Genomic DNA, 25,182 nt, shown 5'->3' with positions numbered 1-25,182 from the left:
AACGAGATGAAGCCTAATGCTGGCTTTCCAAGGAAAAATCCTGCTAAATTCACTTGATACATTTAAGGTCAGTGCTTTTTAAATCAGATCATACATATCCAGACATTGTTAAATACTTGATATGGTGTTATGCTGACATTTATGTGTATCTGATGTAAGATGGAGGTTAAATAGAGGCTGGAAGAAAATCTACAGTGAACTCCCTTGGGATCAATTTTTATTTAATATTAATGGTTTTGTCACAATGAAAGACACTTTTGGAGGTTGGAAGACACTTTTGACACAAAATCAGAAAAATAACATACAGAAGGAAAATAAACATTACAAAACCAGGATGAGACTGAAGACTGTGGAGTGCAAGGTCCTGCATTTATATAGAAATAAATTGTTATCCCAGAAATCCTTATCAGATGGAAACCAGACAGAGTGTATTCGAACCTGTCAAGATAACCAGAAAGCACCAGGCACAGGACATGAAAATAGCAAATATATTTAACATTCAGAAAGCAAAATGTTTCCCTTTCTTCTGCTGAAGGGTCTGGCAAGATGTGACCTGCACTGGTGCGTGTGAGGCAAGTCCAGAGGGGAGACAAGTGGCACAGGTGCAGAGACGGGCTCCATGGATGAATCACAGAACCAAGGAACGGTTTGGGTTGGAAGGGACCTTCAGGATCATCTAGATCCAACCCCCTGCATGGGCAGGGACACCTCCCACCAGCCCAGGTTGCTCCAAGCCCCATCCAACCTGCCCTTCAACACTGCCAGGGATGGGGCAGCCACAGCTTCCCTGGGCAACCTGGGCCAGGGTCTCACCACCCTCACACTCCAGAATTTCCTCCTGACAAAGAACTGTGGCACATGGTGCAAAGCAGGGACGGCACAAGGGGCGGGCTCCTCACACCCCACACCGCCGTGTTAGGAATGAAGTGTAGTGCTGGTTCTGCATTCTAGGGTGAGAAGCACAGCGTCGGGTTTGGTTCATATATGTATATACACACACCCTAGCGCTTGGAATATAAGTTTGTTGGAGAGAAGTGAGGTCTCCGCCCGTTCCAAGGACCCCCGGGGGGGTTTTCCGGCCCAAGGAGCTGAGGGAGCGAACCCGGCTCCACCTGGGGGCTCCGACACGGGGCAGGATCGATGGCCAAGGTCAGACCCAGCGAGGCCCCTTCTGCCCTGCTCCCCGGGGCAGGGGGGCACCCGGGGGTGCAGGTCGTGCTGGGGATGGGGAAGGCAGCCACGGGGGCAGGAGAGGTCAGAATTATCCCTTAAAAGGTACAGAGTGACCTGCTGCGGGACGTGTGAACAGGGGCGGGAAACGGATCCTGAGAAGCTGGGATGGGCTGTAAACCCCGGAGTGCCCGGGCAGGGGGGACACGGGGGAGGGGGCTTTGGGAATAGGGGATAGAAACCGTCCTTCACCTCCCTGTGGCTGTGCCTGCTTGTTTGGGTTCTGCCCAGGGTGTCGATAACCAGTGCTGGGCTGCAGGGCCCGTTGGGCCCGGTCCTTGGTGCCACAGACGCGTCTCACGGCGGGGGCTCTCGGGGCTCCTCACCCCGCTCAGGGCCGGGGTTCCTGGGGCTCCCGGGGTTCCTGGGGCTCCCGGGGCTCCTCACCCCGCTCAGGGCCGGGCTCCCGGGGCTCCCGATCCCCCCCCGGGGGCGGGCCGCTCACCTCTAAGATGGCGGCGCGGGGCCCACGTGGTGCGGGAGGGCGGGGAGCGGCGAGATGGCGGCGGAGGCGGGCGGGCGGAGAGAGGAGGACGAGGAGGACGAGGTGGAGGTCGGTAGGCGCGGGTGGCGGGACGCGCTCCCCCGCCTTGGCGCGGCGCCGCGGGAACGCTCCGTGCCCCGCCGGGCCGGCCCCGCGGGGCGTGTCCCGCCTGGGGACGCGGCCCGGCCCCTGCTCCGCCCGCCGGGTAGCGCGGGCCGGGACGGAGGCAGCCGGGAAGGGCCCGACGTCTGCCCCTGGGGACCCAGGGAGGGCAGGGCTGGCGTTTCTGCTCGCTTCGAAGCTGCACGGCCTGCCCGGGCGCCGCTGCCTGCGGGCCGGGGCCTCCCGGGGCCCCGCGCCGGGCCTGGCGGGCTCTGCCCCCTCAGGGCTCCCGTCCTGCCCCCTCAGCGCTCCCCTCCTGCCCCCTCAGGGCTCCCGTCCTGCCCCTCAGCGCTCCTGCCCCTCAGCGCTCCCGTCCTGCCCCCTCAGCGCTCCCGTCCTGCCCCCTCAGCGCTCCCGTCCTGCCCCCTCAGCGCTCCCGTCCTGCCCCCTCAGCGCTCCCTTCCTGCCCCCTCAGCGCTCCCGTCCTGCCCCTCAGCGCTCCCGTCCTGCCCCCTCAGCGCTCCCCTCCTGCCCCCTCAGCCCTCCTGCCCCCTCAGCGCTCCCGTCCTGCCCCTCAGCGCTCCCGTCCTGCCCCCTCAGCGCTCCCGTCCTGCCCCCTCAGCGCTCCCCTCCTGCCCCCTCAGCGCTCCCCTCCTGCCCCCTCAGCGCTCCCCTCCTGCCCCCTCAGCGCTCCCTTCCTGCCCCTCAGCGCTCCCGTCCTGCCCCCTCAGCGCTCCTGCCCCTCAGCGCTCCCCTCCTGCCCCCTCAGCGCTCCCGTCCTGCCCCCTCAGCGCTCCCGTCCTGCCCCCTCAGCGCTCCTGCCCCTCAGCGCTCCCCTCCTGCCCCTCAGCGCTCCCGTCCTGCCCCCTCAGCGCTCCTGCCCCTCAGCGCTCCCGTCCTGCCCCCTCAGCGCTCCCGTCCTGCCCCCTCAGCGCTCCTGCCCCTCAGCGCTCCCGCCCCTCAGCGCTCCCCTCCTGCCCCCTCAGCGCTCCTGCCCCTCAGCGCTCCCCTCCTGCCCCCTCAGCGCTCCCTTCCTGCCCCCTCAGCGCTCCCTTCCTGCCCCTCAGCGCTCCCCTCCTGCCCCCTCAGCGCTCCTGCCCCTCAGCGCTCCTGCCCCCTCAGCGCTCCCGTCCTGCCCCCTCAGCCCTCCTGCCCCCTCAGCCCTCCTGCCCCCTCAGCGCTCCCCTCCTGCCCCCTCAGCGCTCCCCTCCTGCCCCCTCAGCGCTCCTGCCCCCTCAGCGCTCCCCTCCTGCCCCCTCAGCGCTCCTGCCCCCTCAGCGCTCCCCTCCTGCCCCCTCAGCCCTCCTGCCCCCTCAGCCCTCCTGCCCCTCAGCGCTCCCCTCCTGCCCCCTCAGCGCTCCCGCCCCTCAGCGCTCCCGCCCCTCAGCGCTCCTGCCCCCTCAGCGCTCCCGTCCTGCCCCCTCAGCGCTCCCGTCCTGCCCCCTCAGCGCTCCCCTCCTGCCCCTCAGCGCTCCCTTCCTGCCCCCTCAGCGCTCCCTTCCTGCCCCCTCAGCGCTCCTGCCCCCTCAGCGCTCCCCTCCTGCCCCTCAGCGCTCCTGCCCCCTCAGCGCTCCCGTCCTGCCCCCTCAGCGCTCCCCTCCTGCCCCCTAGCGCTCCCCTCCTGCCCCCTCAGCGCTCCCCTCCTGCCCCTCAGCGCTCCCGTCCCGCATTTCAAACAGCACGCTGCTTAACCTCACCTCTCACCATCGTGCCTCATTCAGATAGGTGCGAGAGCTTAGAAAATGTATTGCAGGATATGTAACTGCTTCTGCTGTCATAATTGATGAATAACTTGCCCATACTGACCTCACTCTTGAAAAACGAGCTTTCTTTCTAGCTAGGAAGAAAAGGCCAGGAAATTCAGGTGTGAAACAGGTGAATGATGGAGTAGGAGGTCACTCCATTCCCTTGGGTGTTGCGGAATCTCTCTGCCATTTATTTAGATGAAATGGAGCATAAATCAGATTTGGGGTCTATGTAATCTGAAGGTCTGGGTCTTCCTGTGCTAGGTTTCTGGGGGGTTTTATGGGGTTGTTTGTTTTGGAGTTTATTGTTTTGTTTTTCTCCTGAGTTCAAATATACTGACTACAGATGCACGTTATGCATTTATCTTGTAGGAGCAACTGGTCATGGTGGAACTCTCAGGAATTATTGATTCAGACTTCTTAGAAAAATGTGAAAACAAATGCAAGATTTTGGTGAGTGATTACAGCAAAATAGGAAAAGGGTAAGTCAGTACATATGTGAACAAGGGACTGAGGCTTTCTAAATGCCTTGGAGTTAATAGTACTGTGAACAGCTCTGGAGCCCTCAGCACAGGAAGGACTTGGAGCTGTTGGAGAGAGTCCAGAGGAGGCCACAGAGATGATCCTTGGGCTGGAGCAGCTCTGCTCTGGAGACAGGCTGGGAGAGTTGGGGTGTTCAGCCTGGAGAAGAGAAGGCTCAGGGAGACCTGAGAGCACCTTCCAGTGCCTGAAGGGGCTCCAGGAAAGCTGGGGAGGGGCTTGGGACAAGGGCAGGGAGGGAGAGGACAAGGGGGAATGAATTAAAACTGGAGGAGGGGAGACTGAGGTGAGACATGAGGAGGGAATTCTGGAGTGTGAGGGTGGTGAGACCCTGGCCCAGGCTGCCCAGGGAAGCTGTGGCTGCCCCATCCCTGGCAGTGTTGAAGGGCAGGTTGGATGGGGCTTGGAGCAACCTGGGCTGGTGGGAGGTGTCCCTGCCCATGCAGGGGGTTGGAACTGGATGATCTTGAAGGTCCCTTCCAACCCAAACCATTCTGTGATTCTATGAATAGCATTTGGATCAAATCTTTAATCAAAGAACTATGTGCTGTACTATCTTGGCTCTGTTTGGCTACAGGCTGTGCATGCTGTCTGTGTCAGAAGTGGCAAATGGTCTTTGAATAAAGTACTTTATGTAAAAGTAAGGAAGTTTTTTCAGAACTATTTATAAGCTAGGACCATTATTCCCTCTGAATTCAAGCTTTTAGTTCTTTAGATGGTGCATTTAACACATCAGAAACATTGCTAAGCACATTTCTTCAAATAACTTGAACACATCTGGCAGGTAAAACCAAAATCTTTCTAAGTTGTGCTGTATTTACAAATTTTTTTTTGCAGATACTGCCTGGCAGTTTCCAGTGTGGTAAAGGATAATTGGGTCTTAAGCAACTGGTAAACAGTTTTGAGTGTTGCTTCCATCACTTAAGTTATTGTAAGACACTGACTTACCTTTCTGCTTTTATTTTGAGTTGTTCAATCACTTTATATGGGAGGAATGTTATTTGCCTTCCAGAATTTCCAAAATCCACTTGGACTGTGTGAACTGTGTAGGTGGGTAGTACAAGTACTACTGATAATACTTGTATATAGTACAGGGGAAGTTTAGATTAGGTATTAGAAGAAACTTCATCACTGAAAGGGTAATTAAACACTGGCACAGGCTGCCCAGGGAGGTGGTGGAATCACCATCCCTGGAGGTCTTTCACCAAAAAAAACCAAACCACAGCAGCTTCTGTGACCCTGCAGTTGCACTTCTGCTGCTGGTGTAACGCTGGAGGCCAGGCTTCTTCACTTGTCTATTTTCCAAAGAATGAGTTTTCCCACTTTACAGGACTGGCATTAATTGGACCTTAGAAAACAACATTTATTTATTTATTTATTTAATGCAAATATGTCTATTTTTATTTGCTCATTTAAAACGGAGGTTAAATTAATTTCTCAAAGGAAATAAGTGTTTAAAGTTATTTCCTGTAATCTATTGCAGTTTGTTCTAAATTTTTTTGGTCCTTTTTAACATTCTAGAGCATTTTCTGTACCTGCTCAGCATTGCTGTGATTATTAGAATAGGATCATCTGGTATATTCTTTATATTTAATATACTTAAACTAACATGTAATATACTTAAAGGAACATAAAGTAACATGATGATAGCCTGAAAAAAATTGAGATTACATTTTAGTTGTTTTTTTACAGTGCACTGATCTTACACAAGCCCTGGCTAAACCCTGTGGAACAGTTAAGCCTCCTACACAAATGGAAAAAAACTCCTTTCTCCCCCCACCCGTGATGTCTAACATGGCAGAAGACCTCAGGGTCAACTGTAATGACTTAAGACTACTTTTATTACATATTTTGAAAACTACTAAATACTAATTTAATGTATAGTCTTGTTACTTTTTCAGGAGTCTCCTGGTCTTTGTAAGATCACAGCCTCTGCAGAATTCTCCCTTTCCATAAATCCTGGTTAAAAGATACACTTTTTTCATATGAAGTTGGTAGTTTGAGAAAATGTCACAGTTTGGAATCCATTCCTTTTCTTCAGTAACAAAAACTTTTCCCATGTATTTCACATTCACAGTCTTATGGAATACTTATTTTACTGTTATTACCTCATGTTGCTTTTTAAAACTATTTCTCTTTTCAAGGAATTGCTGTAATCTAGATTCTGCTGCCTCTGCCCTCTCTGGTCTCACAGCAAGAGCTTTGTCTGGACTGAGAGACCTGACATCTCTGACATCTGTGCAATCTTGTCCCTCTTTTTGTAGGGAATAGAGACAGAGAGGCCCATTTTACAAGTGGACAGATATGTGTTTGCAGGAGAGTATGAAGGTAGGAAAAATGATGTGGATACAACTCTCCTTTTTCATATGTCCCTAAGAACTCTCTTAACAGCAGTGAGTGCAGTGTGAACAGAGAACCTGGGCCTGTGAGGTGCTGAAGTTCTGGGTGGTGTCTGTAAGGCCATCCAGAGCAGCACTAGGCTGAGTTCAGGGCTGGATGAGCCATGGATCCATGTTCCTTGTGGCAGAGTGTCCATGGAAGGTGACTTGGGGTGCATCAGCTGGGATCTCTGCAGGGAGGGTGCAGGACATAAAATGCACTACAGGAGGTTCTGGTTGTCTCCTGTGTAAGCAGGACTGACCTATTGTGCAATCTGTAGTTCTCCCATTTGCCTTCTGGTGACAACATTGCTCTGGAAGATGATCTGGGGTCCTCCCTTGTGTTGACTTTCTGTGGCTGTGCTGCTCCTGTCTGGCCCTGAGTGGGCAATGTGGTTACCACACTGTGGGCCTTTGTGAGGGACTGGAAGTCAAAACATTCCCAGAGTTGTGCCAGGGGGGCCAGCATCTGCAGCTGGTGGAAATTAGTCTCTAAGACCTTCTCACTGTGTTTTCCATAGATACCCTGGGAACCTGTGTGGTTTTTGAAGAAAACACAGAGCATGGTAATTATGTTTTGATGTCCTGTTTGTTGTGGTAGCTTGGGAGGTTGAAAATAATATTTACCTTGTTCCAGTTGATAATGGAATTCACTATAATGATTGGGCTTTGGGTATTTGTTTTTTCTCCTCTTTTCATAGTAGATGCAGAAGGCAACGAGAAAGTACAGCTGAAATACAAGTGCCACACAATGAAGAAGTTGAATATGACACGGACACTTTTGACAGAGAAGAAGGAAGGAGAAGAGAATGTTGGTTAGTGCCTCTGCTCTCATGCACAGGGACACAGATGGATTCTGCTTAGGAGTGTCACCCGTGGGTGGATTATGCTGAGAAGTGTTAGCCCTGAGGAAGTGTTTGATTCAGGAGCATGCAGGAAATTAGAGAAACCTTTATGTAACAAATACAAAAATACAAAGCCAAAAACCAAAAGCAGCAAGGTTCCTTCTGCCTAGTGCAACCTCTGGATGTGGCCAAGAGGAGATTCCTACAGAGAGTGTAAAAACAGGGCAGACATGCTGACCTTCCCTTGCCTGTTCTTCTGTAATCTACAAGTTTTGTTTCTGTCCCTGAGAGAAGATTAATGTTGTGCACACAAAGCAGCCACAGTGTGCTGTGAATTGGCAGGATGTACTGCCTGAAAATCCAAGTGGGAGGGGAATCCCAGCTCTGTTTTGGGTCTATTCAATACCTGTTACAAGAGCTTGAGGTACTTAAATTCAGGAGATGACAAAAATTCTTGCAGTATCTCTGATGTCATTCCCTGTCATATTACTAGATGTTCAAAGATTTAGGTGAACAAACACTTTATTCTCTTGCATTTGTAGAATCTTTTCTTAGCATTTTGAGTTATTTTTAAGTTATTTTAAGAGTCTGAGGGTGGTGTCTGACACCTAAATGCAACAGGAGCTGCCAGACTGGGTTGGACCAAAGGCGTTTCAGTCCTCTACTGTATTTCTGACTCTGGACAGAAGTAAATGGTGGGTGGAAAGCAGGACATGTCCATGATTGATCGTTACTTGTAGCTCTCCTTCCAGTGATCAGCAGCTCATGAACAAGCCAACAGGAGTTTTCATCTGGCTTACTGTGTCTTTAGTCCATAAAGGCTCTGTCATCTTCACTTGCTGTTTTGAACCTGTCTGCATTTTTTACTTCTGCCACATTTTGTGGCAGTTACTTTTCAAATCACAGTTCTCTTGTATGGAAAGAGTACAGCTTTACTGTGTGTTCCCTGGATTGTTTATTTCCTTTTGTAGTTTTTACAAATGTATGATCTGGTGCTTCCAATGAGCATGAGTTACTTATTTTGTTCCCAGAGTTAGGAGATAAGTCAATCTCTACTTGTTTTCCCAGTACAACCTTATGAACAGCTGCCCCCTCTGAGCTGTCTTCTCCAAGTAAAATTCTAGACTGTCTTATTTGGTTGTGGGGGTTTGTTTGTTTGTTTGTTGTTGTTGTTTTTCTAAGTCTCTTGCCATGTGGCTTTCCTAATAATTTGCTCTCCACTGTGGCTGCTCTGTAGGGGCTGAGCTGGTCACCTCAGGGAGCCATTTCACAGTGTCTCCAGTATCTGGATCAAAACCCTGAGCTACATGTCTTGGACAAGTTGGTTTTGCCTATGCATGTTATTGTTAACTTATCAATGGTTAAGTTTATCTTAATTTTAAGCTGGCCTGTCTTTTTCAAATGCCTTTCTTGTTATTCAGAGCCTTATTTTTCCAGGAAAGTTAAGGGTTTAAGCCCCATGGTGAGACCCTCCTCAAAAATGAGTGTTGATCCAAATTCTTGATAGGCATGGTTCTGTCCCAAATGATTGTTACTGAAATGTTGGTCAGGCTCAGCCTTACTAACAGTGAACTTACACTAAGAAAAAACTGCTGTTCTCTCTTTAACACCTTTTGCCACTAACACTAGTTTTCCTTCTCTGCATCAGGTGGAGTGGAGTGGCTCCAAATCAAGGACAGAGACTTTTCCTACAGCAGGCCCAACACCATCTGCAGCTTCCTGCGTGAAAAGGAGGATTCTGAGGAGTCAGCTCAGGCCCAGGACAAACTGACTGAAGAGTCAGAGGGAGAAGTGAGTGGTGGAGGGAATTCTGACATTAATTCTGGTCTAGAGAAGCAGCACAGCTTGGAAACAGGCGCCTCTATCCCTCTGCCTGGCAGCCCTGTTTCTGGGGCAGAGGATTCTCCTGCTGGGAATGTTGCATTAGACGAGGTCCCTCCGTGATACCAGCTCTGATCTTGCCAGGATTTCTTCATGGTGTTACTGGGCCAACTTTTAAATGCCAGCTTTTGTAGACTGTGACATGATTTCAACGTATCTGAGCAATTAATAGTGGGAAAATGGACATGGATGGTGGTGGTGTGCACTGCTTTCAGGTCTGGATGGCAGTGGGGAGGGCTGAAGTGTTTTTGGCAGATGTTGGTTGGAAATGTGTGTGTCTCTGCCTCAAAACTGAAGAAGAAAAGATGGTTACATCATTTTAAAACCCCCACCTTAGAAAAATGTTGATGTATTGTACAGGCTGGGACATTTTGTGAAAGGAAACGTGTTAAAATAAAGTCCTGAATTTTTCAAGTATAGCTTTCAGCTTGTGTGCCATGCTCAGCCACCTCCTGTGTCTGTTCTGCAGGTGAGCGTTTTACTACTGGTTTGATTACTCTTCAGGTTGCCAAGTCTGGGTTTTCCAACCAACCAACAAGAAAAAACAAACTTTTTTGTGTAACACATTATCTGTAGAAAAGGGGGAAGGAAGGGTGACAGATACCTCCTTAAGGCCAACAATTTCACCTCAAAAAAAAAAAGACCAACCGGGCAAGCATGTCATGGACAGGAGGTCACCGCTGGTGTGAAGCTGCCACGTCGGGGATTTTGGGCAGAAATCCTGGGTGTTTGGTTTCTACCGCACGTCGGTTCATGGTCTCTTGTCCCGACAGTCGCGCGGGTTTTTGCAGAGAAGGAACTTCAGGGGAAACCCGGGTCGAGGCGGCGCGCTGGGGCTGCCCAGGCCGGGAGCCGCAGCTAGGCCGGGGCCGCGCAGCCCCTCATTAGCCGCCGTTAATTAACGTGCAGCCGCGCCCCGGGCGGGCAGGCAGCGCCCGGCGCCGGCCGGATGTGACGTACCGGATGTGGCTGCGTGAGGCGGCGGGGCAGCCATGGACGCGCTGGACCGGGTGGTGTGAGTGCGGGGCGGGGAGCGGCCCCGGGCCGGGCATCCCTCTCCCCCCCGGGCCGGGCATCCCTCTCCACCCCCCCGGGCCGGGCATCCCTCTCCCCCCCGGGCCGGGCATCCCTCCCCCCCCCCCGGGCCGGGCATCCCTCCCCCCCCCGGGCCGGGCATCCCTCTCCCCCCCCCCGGGCCGGGCATCCCTCTCCCCCCCCCCGGGCCGGGCATCCCTCTCCCCCCGGGAAGCGGGCGCTGCAGGCCCGGGAGGAGCCCCTCTGGGAAGGGGAGGAGGCTGGCAGGGAGGAAAGGGCTGAGGAAAAGCTGCGGGAAGGAGGAAACCCGAGCGCTGCCGTCTTGTTGTTGTTGGGGGCACCGACGCTTTTGCTCCGTGGGAAGCGGGAGATGCTGGGGTAGCGCTGGAGTTGTGTCTGTGCGCTGGTGCACGGTGAGGCTGCCAGAGCCCTGGGACAGGCTGCCCAGGGAGGCTGTGGAGTCTCCAGCCCTGGAGACATTCCAGCCCCACCTGGACGTGTTCCTGTGGGATCTGCTCTAGGGGATCCTGCTCTGGCAGGGGTTGGACTGGGTGATCCCCAGAGGTCCCTGCCAACCCCACCACTCTGTGAGTCTGTGATTAAGCCATGTAGTTATTAATTTACATAAGCTCTGTACCCCTGCTAATATTGCTGTATTTCACCTAAATAATGCACAATTCTGCTCTCTGGCTCCTGCCAACAAATGTGCTGTACTCAAGGTTTTCTTTTGGATGCCACTGATGGTCTTTGAGGAGCTTTTTCTTCTCATGGGCAAGTGTCTGAATTGGGAAGAGAGCTGGTGTGAGGGGAAATTTTGAGGCTGTCAGTAATCTTTGGGAGTTCTGGCATAGCTTAGGCTCTAAACCAGCAGAAACTGGAAAGCACAAGACTGTAAAATCACCTTTGCTAGCTTGAGGAGACAGAGAGGAAAAGGAGAGGCAGTAAAACACGTTCATTTGTGACTGGGCTCTTAGCACTGAGACTAATTCTGCAGGTTGGGATTAGTTTCAGTCACTGAAACAAGTTCCTTGAAGACAATTTGCTCCACTTCTTGTGTTTTGCTGTTCCTGTGGTGTCAGGTGCTGTTGCTAATAACCAAGTTTTTAACAGTTAATTTGTTGTTACAGAAAACCTAAAACTAAGAGAGCAAAAAGATTTCTGGAGAAGAGAGAACCCAAACTTAAGGAAAATACAAAAAATGCTATGCTCATAAAAGGAGGAAATGCAAACTTAACAGTGACTGAAGTGCTTAAAGACATTGTGAGTTGTTGGACATGGTGTGCAGCCTTTCATTACACCTCCTTTTGTGCTACACCAGCAATGCCTTCCTTTCTCTTTTCCTTACAATTTGCCTATTCTTTGCTGCAAGATCCATATTTTCATGCTGTCCCCATTCCCCAACTCTCAGATTGACCAAAGGTACCATTACCTGCCCCTTGATGGAGATTGTTTTCTTCCAGTTTCTTCTTGGCTGGAAGTTTTGAGCTTGTTTTCTCCATTATTATTGTTTTATCTGTGACTGTCCAGTTTGTGAAGTGTTGCAAGTTCATTTGAAAACAAGAGGGTTAGGTGCAGAATTGGGACTGGATCAGTCAGTTGATATCCCAGAATCCTGTGTATTGAGATGGAGCTTTCAACCTCTCTTAAAACTTCCCAATCCCATCTGCTGGCTCTGGACTTGAAAATATTACAGCCATTCCTGCACTCTTTTCTCTCTTTGTTATTTTCTTACCATTTTATTCCAGTGATGATCAGGCTGTTGGTCACTCCCTGTTTTTCCTTGTGCCCCTGGAAGCAGAGAGATTCCATCATATGGCTTTGATTTTAGGTGCTTCTCAGTGACTTGGTTATTTCTTAGTTTCTAGAAGTAAGTCCTTTTTCAGTAAACTGGGGACCAAGATGCCACCGAGTTGAAGGATGTTATTGTGAGCAGGCTTTTTGGGGTGCCTTCTTTTGATTTGCACAAACGATTCCTGTATTCCATGCAAGTTGTGGGGTTTGAGAAAAAGCAGTGCTGTGCACTTAAAATATATTAGAGATAATGTGTTTAACTTTGTCTTTTGCAGTATGCTGTGAAGAAGCCTTTTGCTGTGCTGTATAAAAAGTAAGTGGTCTCACTGTAGCTCTTCTGACAAGACAGCTGTTGGTGATTTCAGAGAATGGGTAGAGATGCTGCCTAACGTGGGGGCTGGAATGATGGAAGGGGTTGCAGGAGGTGACAGATTCATCATGAATTTCAGCAGACTGGAGGTGATCAGTGTTGGTGCTGAGACAAGTTCTGTGCCAAGTGTTAGAGGATCCAGCAGCCTGGGACAGTTCCTGCTCAGGCTGGTCTGTGCAAACAGCTGGTGGGGTTTTGTGTCTGGGTGGGGCTGGAGCTCTTGGATCCAAATTCCTATGAATTTGACATACATAGTAGAATGTTAGATACACTTGCTCATAATGGGAGCCCAGTATCTGTATGGATGTAGAAGACAGGCTGGGAGAGTTGGGGTATTCAGCCTGGAGAAGAGGAGGCTCCAGGGAGACCTTAGAGCACCTTCCAGTGCCTGAAGGGGCTCCAGGAAAGCTGGGGAGGGGCTTGGGACAAGGGCAGGGAGGGAGAGGACAAGGGGGGATGGATGAAAACTGGAGGAGGGAGATTGAGGTGAGACATGAGGAGGGAATTCTGGAGTGTGAGGGTGGTGAGAGCCTGGCCCAGGGTGCCCAGGGAAGCTGTGGCTGCCCCATCCCTGGCAGTGTTGAAGGGCAGGTTGGATGGGGCTTGGAGCAACCTGGGCTGGTGGGAGGTGTCCCTGCCCATGCAGGGGGTTGGAACTGGATGGTCTTGAAGGTCCCTTCCAATCCAAACCATTCCATGGTTCTAGTGCAGAGATATTAATTAAAATAGCTGAATTTAACATTGCATGAACAAGCACTGGCAGTTATTTAGTGTCCCTGGTGGTGGCCTGGAAGCCAGGCCCCAGGAGACAGAAAACAGGGAGAAAAGTTCTTAAAATGGCAATTGCAGTACTAAGGACCTCCTGGCACTATTAATAAAGCTTGTGTTTTGAATCAAAACTGAGCCTGTAGGCCTGGAGTTTCCAGTAGAATGCATAATTGTGATGTTCTCAGGTCATTTAATTAGAAGGAGCAGCTGAGGGAGACCTTATGGCTGCAACTACCTGAAAGGAAGTTGTAGTGAGGTTGGGGGTTGGTCTGTTCTCCCAAGAAACAAGCAATAGGACAAGTGGGAATGGCCTCAAGGTGTGCCAGGGGAGGTTTAGATTGGATATTAGGAAAAATTTTTCACCTAAAGGGTTGTCAGGCCCTGGCCCAGGCTGCCCAGGGAGGTGGAGTCACCATCCCTGCAGGGATTCAAAAGCCCTGTAGATGTGGTGCTGAGAGACATGGGTTAGTGCTGGGTTGACAGCTGGACTTGATGCTCTTAAAGGTCTTTTTAAACCAAACCAAAACAAAGAAGTGCTTATCTGGGCCTGTTCTTTTTTTTAATCTTTTTTGGTTTTGTTTTTGTTCTTTTCCTCTTGTCAGGAAAAATATTACCAGGCCTTTTGAGGATCAAACATCATTGGTAAGTGTAAACCACACACTGTGACATTTTACTGCCTTAAAGTCCTGAAGAACTCTTGTCAGAGAATAATTTACTATTACTCTGAGGAACTAGATGAGAAACAAACTTTCTAGGGAGCCTGGAGAAGCTGAAGGCAGGCCTGGTTACTGCAGGATGTCCTTGCCCAGGGCTGGCTGTGGTGCCAGCTGTGTGCCAGCTGCAATTTCCCTTTGTATAGATAAATACAGAGCACATCTTACACTAAATAACCACAACATTCTGCATTTCTAAGTTATCTTCCAACATTGATCTGGACATAACACCATATGAGGTTCTCTGTCTACTCCACCTGGAGAAAAGGTCTTTTCTGTCATTGTCATCCCTGGCTTGGTTTTAAGTAGCACCTTAGTCTGAAATAATAAATTGACCTGAAATTGCTCATTAATAGGACTCTTGTGCCCAAGTGTAAGAACACTAGATATTTGCAGATGTTTCTAGATGTATTGTTGAGGGAATTAACTGGTGGTTCAGAAGCTGTTGGGCAAAGCTCATGTGGTCTGTAAAGCTTGTCTGGGTAACTAGAATGAGATGTTATGGCTGCAGCCAACTTGCTTTTGCTTCAGAAGAGGTGGAAGGTTTCTTATGTAGAAATAAGTAATGAAGAATTCTGAAAAAAGACATGACAGATAAAATGGCAAGGAAAATTTGCCTGGCTTGATCCTTAAGATTACAATGGGAAGTAAAAAAGAGAAATGAATTGTTATTTGAACCTGGAATCCAGCTGTCAGTTTGAGCTGATGTGCACCTGGACGTGCTCAAAGCACCTCTGGTAGGTGCAGTTGCTCTTCTCATTAAGCAGCTGCTAAACTCACGTTTGTGACATGTTCCTTCACCCAATATTTTAAACTCTGCAAACTGCAGCTCATGAGTTTTGTCCTTTTCCTCAATTGCAGGAATTTTTTTCCAAGAAATCAGACTGTTCTCTGTTTCTGTTTGGCTCTCACAACAAGAAGCGACCTAACAACCTGGTCATAGGTAAGATGTCTCATTTGGGGTTTCATTTGGATGAAGGGTGTCGTTTGAAATGAGTATTTAAATAGCTGGGTTTTCTTTACTGTCGCAGGTCGCATGTTTGACTATCACGTCCTAGACATGATTGAGCTGGGTGTTGAGAAGTTTGTGTCCCTCAAAGATGTCAAGGTAAGGAATCCCTCGTGCCATCTGACAGTGACACCTGCTGGTGGGATTCTTGGGGCGTTGGCTTTTTCTGTGCTTTGCAGCGAGGACAGTTGCTCAAAAAGTCATTTCGTGCAGTACACGGGGTTTGCTGGTTTGTGTACCCCAGAATGGGGGTTTTATGCTCTTCTTTTTATTTTATTTTTGTTGTTTTGAGCAAGCTTGCAGCTGTCTTTGAAATTCCTTTTTAAAAAATTTGTTTATTCACAATATTTTCCTTTTTAATTAAAGAGTTAGATTTACAAAATTCCTTAGTCAGATTCTGCTCCTGGTAGGTTCCTAAATAAACTGGTGTAGGCTTTGACAACTGAAATCCCTCTTCTCAAGTTGTAACCAAAGGGGATCCCTGCTGACTGAGGTGATTCTGAAATCTTTGTAGCTTTCAGTAGTGAATAAATACCAATTTTCAGGGAACTGTGCTTACTTCAGATAGGGAACTAACATCTGCATTATTTAAACCCAGACCAAATTCACCTTTATGGCTACGTTTGGCTTATTTTGGCAAGACTAAAACATTTTTCATATGTGTTTACTTTGGTGTCAAGCAGGAGCAGGGAGGTGCTGGTGCCCTGTGCTGGCACTGGTGGGGCTGCAGCTCCAGCCCTGGGGGCAGTTCTGGGCCCCTCACTGCAGGAAGGACATGGAGGGGCTGGAGCGTGTCCAGAGGAGAGACACCAAGCTGGGGAAGGGCTGGAGAACAAGTCCTGTGAGGAGAGGCTGAGGGAGCTGGGGGTGTTTAGTCTGGAGAAGAGGAGGCTGAGGGGAGACCTCATTGCCCTCTGCAGCTGCCTGAGAGGAGGTTGTAGGGAGGTGGGGATCCAGCTGTTCAGTGAAGTTACAAGTGATGGAACAAAAGGTAATGGTCTCAAGTTGCACCAGTGGAGGCTTAGATTGGATGTGAGGAAGAATTTCTTCACCAAAAGGGCTGTCAGGCCCTGGCACAGGCTGCCCAGGGCAGTGGTGGAGTCACCAACTGAACTGAAGAGTTCAGTTAAGGACTTGTCGGTGTTGGGTTGAGGGCTGGACTAGATGATCTTTAAGTTCTTTTCCAACCCAAGGTGATTCTGTGAAGAGAGTATGTTTTTTAAAGGTGAATTTTCTCCTTGAAGTCGAATTGTAGTGTGTATCTTCATAACAGTGTTCATAGCAGGAAAGAAATAGTTAAGTAAATGTATTTGTTGGACAGAATTAAAATCAGGTGGTTGACTAACCTAATCTTTATCCTTTTTCATGTGCTCTCCAGTGTCGGAAGTACAATAGACTTGTTTCCCTCTAAAATTAATTTTCTTGTCAGTAGTTGCAGTCAAATTCACTTGTTTTCACTGGAAAGTTTTATCTTACAGACTTTGCAGTAAGCAATCTTTTTTTTTTTTAGTCCAGCACAAAGAATAATACAATTCACCCTTTTAAAAACAAAGCCTTTCCGTACACATACAATGCCATCCAGTTAAACAAATGTGTCTTTTCTGTCCATACTGCTTACAGGTCACAACAGTTTTTCATTCCATGTTGAATGTCTAACAACCTATGAAGTCAATAATATGTTCCCTAACATGTTCTGAATTTTTGTTCTGTTTTAAAATTCTTATTCCCCAGAACAGCAAATGCCCTGAAGGAACAAAACCGATGCTGATATTTGCTGGGGATGTGTTTGAGGTGAATGAAGAATACAGAAGACTGAAGAGCCTTCTAATTGGTCAGTATTTTGATTATTTGAGCAGTAGGATTGCCTAGATCTGCAGTGATAGGATCTGTGGGGAAATGCTGGTTTGTCAATAAATGTTTTCTTACGTTCAGCACAGAAAGAAAACAAGAACAGGCACTTGTCAGTTTCATGTGACATGAATTTAAAGTTAACTAGTCATCACTAGGGCAAAAGAAGACTGGCCTAAAAGACTCTGCAGTTGAACCTCTCTGTTCACTAAAATCCATGACTTTTGTGAGGAAATTCTGGCATTTTTCAAAAAGTCTTTACTTTGCAATTGTACTGAATCATCATTTTTCTAACCAAATAATGGGTCTGAAGTATCTAATTTGAAATCAGTGGATCGAGTTCAGAAAGTGGGATATTCTTGCTTACTAAATAGTCAAATCAGTATAACTGAGCTTGTGTTTTTACAAAGAAAGCATTTTCTGTTGGAAATGTGACCAGTCCTAACAGAAGTGCCATTGATGAGAGTACTAGGAAAGAACAAGTGCAGTAACAATCAGCTGTAGATAATAGCTGTGTCATAACTTCAAGGCAGGCTTGGAGCTTAGTAAACAAACTGGCATCAAGTTGTTTTACTATCTCAAGGTTGAGGGCACTGGAAAATAAAGCACATTGTGGGGTTTTTTTCTGGGGAATGACAAGAAACCATTATACTGTTCTTAGGGTAGCTTTTTGGGACATAGCAGTCATGTGCTGCTGTTTCTCTTGACACTTAAGAATGTGTCTTGCTTCGTAGAACTTGATCTAGTCAGTAGTGTGGTGGGTTTTTTTGTCTTTTTAGTAGGTTTCCTGGAAGTGGATTACCTTTTTTTAAGCTCTGGTAAAATATTGAAACTGGTTGAAAAAGAAGAGTTTTGTTCTCTCAGTTCCATTCTTGGGTTGTACCAATTTATAATTGTACAGCTTTGCAAGGTCTGTCTTTCAAAGAGCATAAATACTGGTTGGGCTGTTTTCTTTTTCTAGGCAAACAAGTGATTTGTCTTTATAAATAGACCTTAAAAATGAGATTTTTTTTCCCCCTTTAGTAATATTAATTCCTTAAAGCAAGATGTTTCATGATTAAAAAGGGAACAGGAGAGGATAAAATTAACATCCTCCCAGTGCAGCTGACTGGTTCTTGGGTGTAGACAAAAGGCTAGTAACTATGTAAACCTTGAAGATGAGTGAATATTGGATAAATACAAAGTGAGTTTTCACACTGCCTGTTTGTGTCACTAAATGAATATTTACAGTGCAGGAAGCAGGGGTGTGATGATCTGAAGTGTATCTTGCTCAGGCACCTGCACAGTGTTGGTGTTTGGCATCCAAATGTGCTCCTGCACCTCGTGATCAAACAGCTTGGTAACTTCAGTGGGAGACACACACCATTAGATAGTTGCCAACTAACTAACTAGTCTTTCCTGTTCTAGTTCTTTTGATGTTCTTTTGTCCTTTCTCCTCTCCTATTTATTTGCCTTTAATGACATTGCAGTCAAATTGACACCTGATCTTTCTTCTTGAGTGTACTCCAAGTCTTGATGTTCTGCTGACTTCTATGAAACACCTAGATGCAAAACAGCAGACAAGGAGTGTAAAGGCTTGAGGAATCACTAACTAATTAAATTCCTTTGGGTAACAGTTTGACCTGCTTCAAAACTGCCCTGAACTGATAGGGAATAACTGATTTTTTTTCTGCTCCTACAAAACATAGTGTTTTTAAGCTGCCACTCTTGCTAAGCAAAAAAGAAAAGTGTCTTTCTAACAACAGCAGCAAATAGTTTGTTCCTGTAGTGGTATGGTTGTGATCCCAGAGGGAATATTAGATAGCTGGTAGCTTCTTGTTGCCAAAGCAATGTAATGCTGGTGAGCAACCAAGCCTCCATTGGCTTTTGTGGTATCAAAAGGGTTTATGCATGTTTGGAGTAACAGCTTTCAGCAATTTCTTTGTAGAATTGAAGGCCAGGGTGCATTGTCTTCATGGTAACCACTTAAATTGTGAAGTGGAAGAAGTTGTTCAGCAGAAGTAAATGGCAGCTGCAGTTTAGTGACCTGGAAGCCAAAGACATCCCATTCTTTCTCTTTTGGTTTTCATTGCCTACTGATGTGTTAGTGTAGGAATTAATTTACAATCTAAGTCCTTGGAATACAGTTCATTCAATTCTAATAACTTTATACTTGTATTTATACAATACTTCACTCACAACACTGTCAGTGTGCTAATTTCTGTTTCTGCACACCCATTTCATCCTAAAAATGGCTGGGTGCTGTGTGACTTGCTTATTCACTTCCTACAATGTTGGTTTTCAGGAGACCTTTATTTGAGACACTGTTTGAGTGTCTCAAAACCTGTGTGGATTCCTTCTGGCCAAGAAATGGGATGGCTGGGAAATGTCTGGGGTAGAGTTTCAACTCCACTAATGCTTCCTGCATAGGTTTCAGTGTTACCAGCTTTTGGATATTAATTGATACAAAAAGAAGGGTATAGACTGATGTTCCTAAATAATTTAGGAATTTAATATGGAAATGGAAAGGTCTTGTGCATCTCTCTGCAGGAAAAAGTAAATTAGAAGTTCTGGAAACACACTGAGAACAAGGGGGAGAAAGAACTAGGAATGGAAAGAAAGGAGAAAGCCAAGTCCCTAGTCCAACCAAAGCAGGAGTAGTAAATTAAGAGTACATTAAAAAACCTTCAGCTCTCTGGGAGTACTGAGGTGTCAGGTTTCTGCAGCTGTTCAGCAGTGCCAGGAAACAGGAATTCCTGACCACCTGCCTTCATGGGAAGAGATCATCCTGTAGGGAAAAAGTGTATGATGCCACAGGAAAATATGAAGGGAGATGTTGCCAATAAAACCACTGTAAATGTAAGCTTGTGTGCCCAGAGGTGGCTATTCTAGGGGAGAATACATGCCAGGAGAGAGCAAAATATTTTATTTGCATCTTTTCCTCTAATTACAAGTTCAGCTCCCAAAAGGAGGAGAGAGTATTTAATTGAGCAAGGACACTTCCCAGCTAGACTCCAGAGCAGGTATCTGCCAGCAAGACTTTGTTTGGGATGTCACTCTGGTGCTGCTACTCTTGAGAAAGGTAGTGGTGGAAAAGACAACTAGCTGAGGGATCTGGAAATGGGACAGGATGGAGAAGGCTGGTTGGTTGCATCTCCTGGCAGCTCCCCTGTGTCTCAGTGTTTCCTGTGGTGTTCCTGAGCACACCTTGTTCCTCCCTCCAGGCCCTGCTCCGTCTCCCTCCTCTGCCCACACTGCACAGGTGGTTCTGTTCCTTCCAGGCTCTGCTGGCACAGGGTTCTTTTCACAGCCTGGTACAAGAACCTCACTAGAGACAGCTTATTTTGTGTTTAACCTGGATTGCAGTGTTCTCTGTACAAACTAAGCAAGTCTTTCCAGTGTCTTGCAGCTCCTTGTTGCTTATTAAATAGAGAAGCAGTAGCTCTGAAATGGCTTTACCTAAAGCACAGAGTGTTTGCTGTGGAGGAGCTATGAAAGGAAATACACAGCTAAATTTTTTTCCCCAAGTCAGAGAGAGAAAATGTAGGTAAGATAGATATAATTTGGATGTGTTTTGTGTTGTCCTTTTACGCTTCCAAATCTGACTGCTTAAGAATCTTGAGTATCAGTTTTTTGAATTAAGTCTTTAAACAGGTACTTGAGCTTATGCCTTCTCCCTGTTGATTTATGTTTAGTTGAGCACGAGCTGGGCTCAACACAAAGCCAGATACATTTCATTTTTCTGACTTCAGAGTGAGATATTTAGAAAAATATTATTAAATATTACTGCTATTATAATAAAATGGTAATAATATTATTAAAAAGAACATAAAAATAGACAATTCAATTATCCCAATTAGCTTAATAAAGCTAAGTAACTGCTCTGAATGTGTATTAGTTTTTCTTCATGTACTCACTTTTAGCTGGTGTGTATGTGGCTACCAGGTGATCTCTGGGAAGTCCCTGTGTTTCTGTCAGAATTTCTACATAGGTTTGATTTTACCAGAGCAGGAGCCAACATGTGCAATGTTTCCCTCCCCTGTTTTGGTAGGGCTGCAGCTCTAAGGAGTGGCTGTTGCCTGAGGTTCCCATGAAACATTCCAGCTCAGCTTTCCTAGAACCATCCTGTGTGCAGCCTTGCTTAGGGGCAGCAGAAATGTCTGTCTAGGCAAGGAGCTCCCAGCAGTGATGTGACCTGGGCCCACTAGGAAGTGAACAGATTTGTCCCAGTCATCTGTTGGTTCGGTTTTCAGCCCAGAAACTGAGCATTTCTTCTTCCTTTAAAATAAATCCTGTTCCAGATTTCTTCAGAGGCCCCAGCGTGCCCAGCATTCGCCTGGCTGGCTTAGAGTATGTTCTGCATTTCACAGCTGTAGATGGGAAGATTTACATGCGGAGCTACAAGTGAGTATGTGTTTTCTCTGCTTGCTTTTTGGTCCACTCACCAGCTCTTCCCCAAATTCACCCTGCAGTTGTGCAGCTGAACTGGCTGCAGCAAGCTTGGCTTGAGCCAGCTTGTTGTCCTCAAAGCATGGCATGTGTAGAGGTGTCCCAGCAGAACCCAGAGCAGGAAAATGCTCAAGCCCTAAACCTGCTGCTTCCTTTCTTGCTGAGCTCCCCCTGCTAGCTGGGAGGGTTGCTCTTCCACACGACTGGATTAGTGAGGTGGTGAAAAATAACCTGGTGAATTCAGAGCACTGTCTGACACTCCAGAGATTAGCATGTCCTCAGGCTGGTTTCTGGGACTCTCCTCACTTAGGTGTCTGTCAGAGAACTCCAGGTGGTTAGCTGGGTTAGCTGCAGCCAGAGATAGAGAAGGAAAATCAGGAGAAGGCAAGACAAGGTCATCTCTCTTGCTGTGTTGGTGTTCAGGCTGGCAGCTCCCAGCCCTGCCTGAGGAGGCTGGGAACATTCACAGCTTCTATCCTTTCCCATTCTGGGGGCTCTTGTAACAAAGCACTTTTATCACTCATTCTTCAAAACAAACAAACAAAGAACATTCTGGATTAGTGCTCAGATTATTTTGCTGTAAACAACAGTGAGTATTTTTCATGTCTTTTATTACCCAGGGTAGTATTTTGGATTTGGAGAGTGATTTGGCTCTCAGGGTTCTGGGACCGAGTTCTAACAGTAGTACTGAGCATCCTGGTGTCACTTGGGGGTGGAAACATTATCCAGGTTATATTTTGGGTGTGTTGAAATTGTGATGGGACAGAGGTAACATGCTATAAATGGTTATTGACAGACATCTTTCTCAATTAGCAGCAAGCAATTGTTTTTAAGTCTTCTGAGCTACACGATTGAACCTGCCCTTTAGGAAGATGGATAAATCTTTACTGCAGAGGACAAGGCTGGGTTTGGTTGGTTTTCCCTTCTAGGGTGCTGCTGAAGAAATCTGGCTGTAAAGTACCAAGGATTGAACTGGAAGAGATGGGACCTTCATTAGATCTGGTTATGAGAAGGACACATTTAGCTTCAGATGACCTTTATAAACTGTCTCTAAAGCAACCAAAGGCCCTGAAGGTATGTACCCTGCAAAGTGTGCTACTGCCAGATCTATCTGTGAAGAACAGCAAAAGCTGAAGGATTAATTACTGTAAACTTGATCAAAGCTTATTTTATAGAGGCCAGCAAAAGTTTCTGGGGCCACAGCACTTCTGTAGTGATCAGCTGGCATACAAACTCTCCTCTGGAAATATAGAACACACAGAACAAATCTTAATGCCGAGTTCCAAACAATGTGTGTGGCCTTGCTTTAAGGCACTTGATTCTCACCAGAGCTCCTGGCACTCTCTACTCAGAAATTACTGGTGTTGTTCTTCCCTTCCAGCCTAAGAAGAAAAAGAATATCTCCCACGACGTGTTTGGTACAACTTATGGTCGAATCCACATGCAGAAGCAAGATCTTGGCAAACTGCAGACACGGAAAATGAAAGGGTTAAAAAAGAGGCCAGCAGAGAAGTCAGCTGAAGGTGGTGGGGTTGCTCCCAAGAAGTCAAAATCAGGTTGATAGGCCGGAGCAGCTTTGAAAACTCTTTGTGCCTTCAAATTGAGTATATATTATTGTAATATAAATGTGTCAGACAGCAAAGATTCAGCTGCTGGTAGCTTCAGTTTTATATAAAAGTCTTTTTACTGCTTTGTCATTTTGGAGGGAAAATGGGGTTGTTGAGCTTTAACGTGGTACTTGGTTATTTAAAATAAAAATAAAAAACCAACATGATAGAACTTGCTGAGTTTTCTGAAGCTGAGCATTTGTTCTCTTGATGTCAGCAAACATGAGCTAGGCAAGCAGGTGGCTCATCTCCCCAACAGTTTTATGGCCATTGAGCAGGGGAACCTTTGATCAATCCATCTTACAAATTCTGTGCAGGACAAGGGTGGTGTATGTGAGTAATATACACAACTTCCCTGTTCATTTATTGTTCATTTCAGGTTTTGCACAGCTGCAATAATCAATGAACTATGAACCATTTTCAAAAGCCTGGACTCAAAATACGTGTCTGATGACAGACAATATTTTAACTATTGCACCAAGCCCTACTTTACACCTGCAGAATCAAGATTAAGGTGTTTTTACTGTGTTCATCACCATGGCTGCAAAGTGCCTGATGTTTGCTTTAGCCATAAGTGAATCTTCACAGTTTCAATTTCCATCTTTGATGCTTGATTTGTGCCCCAAATGGAGGTACATGAAACAGCCGTGAAAGGTGCAGGTCTTTTCTTCTGACCCTGCTTTCCTCCTAAATTTGCTCATGAATTAGTGAAAGACTCAACGAAGACTTGGCTAGTGGGGATGAGAGTTTCAGAGCTTAGTGAGGCTTTGGTGTGGTGGTCTGTGTGCTGGAACATATTGAGAAGCACTGCTTTTTGCTTCTGCTGGTCTCTTTGGAAGCTGTTATTCTGCCCCTTGGTGGGGCAGATGATAAAAGTGGACACCCTTGATCAAGAACACAGCAAGCTTGCTCAGCCTAGCTGTGTTTTTAGTACTTTATCCTTTCTTGTTAGTTTTCTTGGTGTAATCAATTGAAGTGTCACATCAGAAAGAGGTGGTTTGTTATTGTTACTTGTCTCCTGCATCCTGGAGGGAAGCTGTTGGGCAGCTTTCTTTTCCGTGTGTGGGAGCTGAGCCAGAGCTGTGGCTGCACAACTGCTGCAACTGATGTTCTTGCTGTGCTGGTTTTATCAAACTTGGAGTGTGAAGAAAAAAGGGGTTTGCATGTTTGAAGTCTTTTTGAGGGCACAAACGGTATTTATCTTCAATGTATTACCTAAAAATAGGAGGGGGTTATCTCCACACAAAATAAATGGCATGGCTTTCTAGATCCTTTTCTCTGATCTATAACCATGTGCTTGAGAAACTGGAAATTCCAAAGATCCTTCAGGTTTGTATTTCCCACCATATTTCTGAAATACAAGTGGGTACAACTCTGACTGAAACAATGTGTGGTAATAGCCATAGAAGAACTGCACTAATGAGCATTCTGTCTTTTGATCTTCTAGTCAATAATTATCTTTGTAATTTGGAAACTAGCTGTGTTGCTTAATTAGATGTCTAGAAACTGATTTCCATGGAGGTAATGCAGACCATCCAACAGCCTGTGACATCTTCATGCCAAAAGTGAAAGCTACTTGGTAAGTAATCCTCAAAGAGCAGTTGTTGCCTCCTGCCACTGGTTTTGTTTAATGCTGCTGCTGATCTAAAGAGGAAGCTGGGGCAGCTGAGGGCTGCTGCACTGCTGGCAGCTGAGTCTGCAGCCCCTGGGGTTACTGCAGCTCCAGTGTCCCTGGGAACAGGGAATTTGTCCACTGGGAGAGCCCCAGTGCAGGTACTCACCCTCTGAAGGGTCTTTTGTTTGTGCTCAATAGTGGTGGAACCTGAAGTGCCTGATGTCCCAGACCTGGGCCTGTTTGTGTGGATGCTCTTCTATTCTTAGCTTTTGTACTGGTGAAATACAGCCACAGAGTGGACAAGAACTCATCTGGATATAGTGTAAAGATCACAGACTCACAGAGTGATGGGGTTGGAAGGGACCTCTGGAGATCACCCAGTCCAACCCCTGCCAGAGCAGGATCCCCTAGAGCAGATCCCACAGGAACACGTCCAGGTGGGGCTGGAATGTCTCCAGGGATGGAGACTCCACAGCCTCCCTGGGCAGCCTGTCCCAGGGCTCTGGGACCCTCAGAGTCAAGAAGGGTTTTCCCATCTCCAGGTTCAACCTCCTGTGCTCCAGTTTGTGCCCATTGCCCCTTGTCCTGTCCCTGGACACCCCTGAGCAGAGTCTGGCCCATCCTCCTGACACCCCCTGCAGATATTGACCAGCACTGATCAGATCCCCCCTCAGCCTCCTTTTCTCCAGCTGAGCAGCCCCAGCTCTCCCAGCCTTTCCTTCCAGGCAGATGCTCCAGCCCCTTCAGCACCTCAGTGCCCTGTGCTGGCCTCTCTCCAGTAGTTCTTGTCCTT

At 47.3% G+C, this 25,182-nt stretch overlaps 2 protein-coding genes across 8 annotated transcripts; both read left to right on the top strand.

Annotated features, from left to right (window-relative positions):
* Positions 1-974: 974 nt before the first annotated feature.
* GTF3C6 (general transcription factor IIIC subunit 6) lies at positions 975-9,624 on the top strand. 7 transcript variants are annotated; one of them, XM_051613185.1, is made up of 6 exons: positions 975-1,149; positions 3,934-4,014; positions 6,366-6,429; positions 7,001-7,045; positions 7,181-7,294; positions 8,973-9,624. In XM_051613185.1, the coding sequence occupies exons 1-6, from the start codon at positions 1,141-1,143 to the stop codon at positions 9,266-9,268; spliced, it is 609 nt and encodes a 202-aa protein (XP_051469145.1). In that variant the 5' UTR covers positions 975-1,140; the 3' UTR covers positions 9,269-9,624. The 7 variants fall into 7 exon arrangements, with proteins under 7 accessions (XP_051469145.1, XP_051469149.1, XP_051469144.1 ...); XM_051613189.1 differs by lacking the exon at positions 975-1,149 and adding an exon at positions 1,204-1,275; XM_051613184.1 differs by lacking the exon at positions 975-1,149 and adding an exon at positions 1,722-1,783 and having other exon boundaries at positions 7,184-7,294.
* Positions 9,625-10,178: 554 nt separating this feature from the next.
* On the top strand, positions 10,179-22,946 carry RPF2 (ribosome production factor 2 homolog). Its single transcript, XM_051613172.1, has 10 exons — positions 10,179-10,220; positions 11,368-11,500; positions 12,307-12,344; positions 13,772-13,811; positions 14,744-14,825; positions 14,914-14,990; positions 16,623-16,722; positions 21,020-21,122; positions 22,097-22,241; positions 22,549-22,946. The coding sequence occupies exons 1-10, from the start codon at positions 10,198-10,200 to the stop codon at positions 22,726-22,728; spliced, it is 921 nt and encodes a 306-aa protein (XP_051469132.1). The 5' UTR covers positions 10,179-10,197; the 3' UTR covers positions 22,729-22,946.
* Positions 22,947-25,182: the final 2,236 nt, after the last annotated feature.

This window comes from Apus apus, chromosome 3, assembly GCF_020740795.1.
Source record: "Apus apus isolate bApuApu2 chromosome 3, bApuApu2.pri.cur, whole genome shotgun sequence".
In the NCBI taxonomy this organism is placed as follows: domain Eukaryota; kingdom Metazoa; phylum Chordata; class Aves; order Apodiformes; family Apodidae; genus Apus; species Apus apus.
This window is presented reverse-complemented; position numbering and strand designations above follow the sequence as displayed.

What these genes read in the sequence shown, in the direction of transcription:
- GTF3C6 (XM_051613183.1), top strand. Translation starts at nt 1,730, where the DNA reads ATGGCGGCGGAGGCGGGCGGGCGGAGAGAGGAGGACGAGGAGGACGAG. An exon ending in AAAACAAATGCAAGATTTTG is followed by an intron (nt 4,015 to 6,365) that starts GTGAGTGATTAC and finishes CTCTTTTTGTAG; the next exon opens with GGAATAGAGACAGAGAGGCC. An exon ending in GTTTGCAGGAGAGTATGAAG is followed by an intron (nt 6,430 to 7,000) that starts GTAGGAAAAATG and finishes TGTTTTCCATAG; the next exon opens with ATACCCTGGGAACCTGTGTG.
- RPF2 (XM_051613172.1), top strand. Translation starts at nt 10,198, where the DNA reads ATGGACGCGCTGGACCGGGTGGT. An exon ending in TTGAGGATCAAACATCATTG is followed by an intron (nt 13,812 to 14,743) that starts GTAAGTGTAAAC and finishes CCTCAATTGCAG; the next exon opens with GAATTTTTTTCCAAGAAATC. An exon ending in ACTGAAGAGCCTTCTAATTG is followed by an intron (nt 16,723 to 21,019) that starts GTCAGTATTTTG and finishes ATCCTGTTCCAG; the next exon opens with ATTTCTTCAGAGGCCCCAGC.